At 58.1% G+C, this 5,821-nt stretch overlaps 1 protein-coding gene across 1 annotated transcript; it reads left to right on the top strand.

The window, feature by feature from the left end:
* Positions 1-388: 388 nt before the first annotated feature.
* On the top strand, positions 389-4,264 carry PHLDA3 (pleckstrin homology like domain family A member 3). The gene is made up of 2 exons (XM_019028654.4): positions 389-1,490; positions 3,580-4,264. Exon 1 carries the CDS (start codon positions 1,045-1,047, stop codon positions 1,426-1,428), a length of 384 nt encoding a protein of 127 aa, XP_018884199.1. The 5' UTR covers positions 389-1,044; the 3' UTR covers positions 1,429-1,490; positions 3,580-4,264.
* The last annotated feature ends 1,557 nt before the right edge of the window (positions 4,265-5,821 follow it).

Raw genomic sequence — 5,821 nt, forward strand, 5'->3', positions numbered from 1 at the left:
TCCCCAGGTCACGGAGGGGGTCCCTCCTCCCCCACTACGAGGAGGGCATGAATGACCTCAAGCCTCAGCTCTCCTTTGTTGGCACTGGCTACTCTCTACAGGCCTCCCCGCGCAGTGCATGAGGGTAGGAGTAGGAGCAGGTGAACTGTCCAAGCAGAGGCAGCGATGGACAGCCTCTCTTGGGTCCTGCACAGAGAAATCGGGCGATGGAGGAGGAACCCAACATGGGCTTGATGCAGAGGCTGGGGGCCCCATGGCCTGCCAAGTAACCAGCAGCTGTCTGACGCCTAACATGCAACTGGTGCCACTGCGCGTTCGCCAAGCAAGCCCACCCCCTTGCTAGCAGCGCGCTCTCCAATCGAGGAGATGCGCCTTCCCCCTCCCTTCCCCGCCATCTCCCGCTTCATTCAAGGCCTGGGGGAGCTGCGGTTCCGAGAAGCGGCAGACGGCAGCCAGAAGGCTTGGGCTGTTGAGTAAGCAGCCCCCTCTCAGTCCCGGCCCTCCCCGCCCCGCGCCCTGCGCCTCCAGTGAATGACTGAGCCCCCGCTGCGGCCCCGCCCCCGGGGCCCTGCCGGAGCTGGTGCGCGGCGCGGAGGGGAGGGCCGGCCAGGGTAGGAATGCGCGGCGGGCGGGCGGTGCAGGAGGCGAGCGGCGGAACATGTAAGGGCACATCCCGCGAGCTGCCGCCCAGCGCGCAGACAGAGCCCAGGGGAGCAAGAGAACGGGCGGGCGGCGGGGCTCACGGGCTAGGGAGGCGCGGAGGCATCTGGCAGAGGCAGGTCGGGCTGGGCCAGCTGGGGTAGAGCGGAGGAGCGGGTGCCGGCTGAAGCGGGGCTGTGGGCGCGGAGCGCGCTGGGGGCACGGACACCACCTCATCGGCAGCCGGGTGCTGAGGGCCGCGGTGTGGGTGCGCGGAGCAGTCAAGGCGCAGGTGGGCAGCGCGCACGGCCTGCCAGCCCGGGGCGCCAGAATCCTGCGCTGCGGGGCCGAGAGGGGCGCCGCGCCCGCCGCAGCCTGGAGCTTTCCGCGAACCTCGGGGCGCCCATGACGGCGGCGGCGACGGCTACCGTGCTCAAGGAGGGCGTGCTGGAGAAGCGCAGCGGCGGGCTGCTGCAGCTGTGGAAGCGGAAGCGCTGCGTCCTCACCGAACGCGGGCTGCAGCTCTTCGAGGCCAAGGGCACGGGCGGCCGGCCCAAGGAGCTCAGCTTCGCCCGCATCAAGGCCGTGGAGTGCGTGGAGAGCACCGGGCGCCACATCTACTTCACGCTGGTGACCGAAGGGGGCGGCGAGATCGACTTCCGTTGCCCCCTGGAAGATCCCGGCTGGAACGCCCAGATCACCCTAGGCCTGGTCAAGTTCAAGAACCAGCAGGCCATCCAGACAGTGCGGGCCCGGCAGAGCCTCGGGACCGGGACCCTCGTGTCCTAAACCACCGGGCGCACCATCTTTCCTTCATGCTACCCACCACCTCCGTGCTGAGGTCAAGGCAGGTAAGCCCCCAGGGGACTGGGCCCTCTTCTCTCCTTCCCTCCCTTCTCTTTCCCCTACAGAGAGAATGAGGACTAGCATTCTGCTTCAGAGCCGGACATCTTAGGGGGGAGGTTCCTGGGGCCAACTGAGGGCATGGGAGGCTTGGGCCAGTGGCCAACCCAGCAGATCCGGACTTTCCCCTGAGGCACCAGGTTGGCCGGTCCAGAATGTGATCCAGGTGTCTGAGAGGAAGATGGAAGCCCTGGGAGGGGGATCCCTGGGTGAGATGAGCCTTCTTACAAGTTGGTTCAGCCCTGACTCAGGTGGAAGGAAGTAGAGGGAGGTTGGCCTGCACATTGCCCCTGGCTGTGGGCCTCCGCTTTCCATGCAGAGCAGGGCTCCTGGACTTCGGCTTTCTGGCAGCTGAGGACAACCGAGGGTGGGGACGCGGATCGTGGAGACCGACCCTCTTTCCCTCTAGGTTGAATGCTTGTCATAAAGTTTGAGCATTGAATTGATGTAGAAAGACAGTATCTCCCAGATAGCGAAGGCACCATCAAGGGTTGCGAATAGAGCCAAGGAGTCCGGCTCCCAAGGTGGGGCCTCAGTGGAAGGTGGGGTCTCAGTGGGCCGGCTTGGCTGGACTGGGCCTGAGGGATCCAGCTCCTCCTCTACGTGTGTGTGTATGGTTTTTTTTTTTCCCAGGCTGGAGTACAGTGGTGTGATCTTGGCTCATTGCAACCTCTACCTCCTGGGCTCAAGCAAATCTCCTGCTTCAGCCTCCAGAACAGCTGGGATTACAGGTGCCTGCCACCACACCCTGCTAATTTTTGTACTTTTAGTAGAGATGGGGTTTCGCCATGTTGGCCAGGCTGGTCTTGAACTCCTGACCTCAGGTGATCTGCCTGCCTCGGCCTCCCCAAGTGCTGGGATTACAGGGGTGAGCCACTGCGCCCAGCCTATATATATTTTTTTGAGACAGGATCTCTACCTGTCGCCCAGGCTGGTGCAGTAGCATAGTCATGGCTCACTGCAGCCTCAACAGCTTCAACCTCCTGGGCTCAAGCGATCCTCCCACCTCAGCCTCCAGGTAGCTGGAACTACAGGCACAGGCCACCATGCCTGGCTAATTTTTTTTTTTTTTGTAGATTTGGGGTTTCCCCACGTTGCCCATGCTGGTTTCGAACTCCTGAGCTCAAGCAATCTGCCCACCTTGGCCTCCCAAAGTGCTAGGATTACAGGCGTAAGCCACCGCACCTGGTCCCCATTCTTGACAGTGGGTTTTGAGCCCTAGGGCTCACTGTTAGGAGAGCAAGGGAGCTGAAGGATAGGCAACTGCGCCAGAGGCTGGGCCACTGATGCCAAGGGGTAGGGGCCTAGCTGTCTACCTGCCCCTGAGTGCCAGTCAGGCCTGGCTGGGCCAGGGAAGGAGAAGCTGGAGGAGGGCATGGGGCACTGGGGCAGGGTGGGTGGGTGCAGGATGGGGTCATGAGTTGTTATTTGTGATGTCTTAATCCTCTATGAGCAGTAGGGCAGGGAGTGGGGGCGGATTTGTGGTCAGGAAGGCCCAGGGGAGGGGCCAGGAATAGAATCTAGAAGCCTGGCTCTCAGCCCTGTGCCCTCTTCCCCAGATGCCACTCCCTTCTTGTGAGAAGTAGGAGTAGGGCTGAGAAAGGATTTAGCCTTCCTTCTAGCCTTAATTTTTCCAGTGGAAACCTAGATCCTCCTCTCCCCACTACCACCTCCTAGGCGACCTTACCCGCCTGCAGATGTCTTCAACAGTAGAGAGTCCTAGTGAGCCTGGGGCCCCATCTAGTGCCATACCCCACTTTGATGGTCCTGTTAATGCCCTCCCACATTGTAGTTAGGGTTTAGCTGAGAAGTGGGGTATAAGGCAGACCCCCTGTGCTGAGGATTGATCCACATCGATCCCTCAGGTCTTGGGGGCCTGGGAGGAAGCAGATTCCCTTTACCACAGTATGTATGCAAAAAATGTTTTCCATGTTTATGGAAAAGGCTGGGAAGTGCTGGTGTAAAATGCCCAAGCTCATAATAGATACTCCTTTCTCCAGTGTTGCCCCTGCTCTAACTGCTGTTCTTTCTTGCCAGCTTCGTTGTTCCCTCTGGCTTTTGGGGGCACGGCTGTGCTCCATGTGGCAAGGTGGAAGGCATGGACGTGTGGAGGAGGCGCTGGAGCTGAAGGAATGGACGGGCCCTGGGAGGAGGGCAGAAGGCTGCGCAGGGCTGAGGATGAAGATTCAGCCCCTGGATGGTCCCAGACTCTCAGGACATGCCCAGCTCAGGGGCTTCGAGCCACAGGCCTGGCCTCATATGGCATGAGGGGGAGCTGGCATCGGAGCCCCCTCCCTGCTGTGGTCCTGCCCTTTGTCCTGCAGACTGCTCTTAGCCCCCTGGCTTTGTGCCAGGCCTGGAGGAGGGCAGTCCCCCATGGGGTGCCGAGCCAACGCCTCAGGAATCAGGAGGCCAGCCTGGTACCAAAAGGAGTACCCAGGGCCTGGTACCCAGGCCCACTCCAGAATGGCCTCTGGACTCACCTTGAGAAGGGGGAGCTGCTGGGCCTAAAGCCCACTCCTGGGGGTCTCCTGCTGCTTAGGTCCTTTTGGGACCCCCACCCATCCAGGCCCTTTCTTTGCACACTTCTTCCCCCACCTCTGCGCATCTTCCCCCCACTGCGGTGTTTGGCCTGGAGGTGGTGGGGGTGAGGGGGGGTTTGGCCATTAGCATTTCATGTCTTTCCCCAAATGAAGATGCCCTGCAAAGGGCAGTAACCACACAGTTTGCCGAGTGAAATTCTTTGCCCACAAAGACCCAGGGCTTGGAGCATCTCTCTCTTTATCCTTAATCTCCCAATTTGCAACCCATTCTGAAGTATCCAGCCTGGATAGGCAGAGACACTACAACCCCAGTAGACAGGGCCTTGGTGGTCCTAGGAAGGAGGGCCCATAGATTCTGGACCGAGGGATGTCAAGCTGGTCAGTTCAGTCCCTATAAATGTCTCTTCTACAGGAGGCTACCCTGCCCCTGCTACCCTGGGAGAAGCTTCAGCTTTCTGGGCAGAGCTTGTCTCCCTGTCATTTATACTCTCAGGCTTTATACATTTACACAGTAAGTTCTCCCTCCTGGAGGGTTAAAAGGAATAATTTCAACAGGGTGAAGTCCTGGCACGGTGGCTCACAACTGTAATCCAAGGACTTTGGGAGGCTGAGGTGGGTGGATCACCTGAGGTCAGGAATTTGAGACCAGCCTGGCCAACTTGGTGAAACCCTGTCTCTACTAAAAACAAAAATTAGCCAGGTGAGGTGGTGCACACCTATAGCCCCAGCTACTGGGGGAGGCTGAGGCAGGAGAATTGCTTGAACCTGGGAGGCAGAGGTTATAGTGAGCTGAGATCGCACCACTGCACTCCAGCCTAGGTGACAAAGCAGCAAGATGCAGTCTCAAAACAAAACAAAACAAAAAAAAACGGGAAAACAGGTACAGACAATAGCTGCCTGGAGTTATACAGAAACTTGATTGGGTAACCCTGGAACTTTCCCGGCTGTGGCCAGCAGTTGACCCTGCCTGCCTTTCCTCCATTGTTTTCCCATGTCTGACCTTCCCTGTTGCAAAGTAGTGGCCTACTACAGGGTCTCTCTGGAGGGAGCAAGGAGGCTCAGTGGCCCCGTTCAGCAATTCGAAGCCCCTTTAATTGTTTTGTGCTTCCAACCTGTTTTGTTCCCCTTCAGATTTCTCTCGCCTTCCAATAAAAACTTCCCTGTCCTGTGCCCCAGTCACTCAGAGTCCACAAGAGGTTCAACTTGCTCATCTGATGTGTGAATTACATCACGCAGTTGAATGAGAATTTGTTAATTACAACAGAACTTTTATAAATATGTCACTTATTGTATCCAATTGTACAATTGTCCGTGGGTGGCTTAATCCCACCATGGCAAATAAGCGTCTGTTTATGCAACCCTAATCAGTGCTGAGAAAGATCAGAGCTCAACTAGAATGCTGTGATCAATTGGTGATGCCTGCCATGGGCTTTGGAAGAAAGGTGGGGAGAATGGCGCCATTATCTGGGGGGGTGGGCGTGGCTGGAGAGAAGAGGGTTGCCATCCTATATAACAGCAGCTTCTAAATAGCCTCTAAAATAGAATCTTTGGGTGGGGCGCGGTGGCTCACGCCTGTAATCCCAGCACTTTGGGAGGCCGAGGCGGGTGGATCACGAGGTCAGGAGACCATCGTGGCTAACACGGTGAAACCCCATCTCTACTAAAAATACAAAAAAAATTAGCCGGGCGTAGTGGCAGGCACCTATAGTCCTAGCTACTCGGGAGGCTGAGGCAGG

Source organism: Gorilla gorilla, chromosome 1 (genome assembly GCF_029281585.2).
Source record: "Gorilla gorilla gorilla isolate KB3781 chromosome 1, NHGRI_mGorGor1-v2.1_pri, whole genome shotgun sequence".
NCBI lineage: Eukaryota > Metazoa > Chordata > Mammalia > Primates > Hominidae > Gorilla > Gorilla gorilla.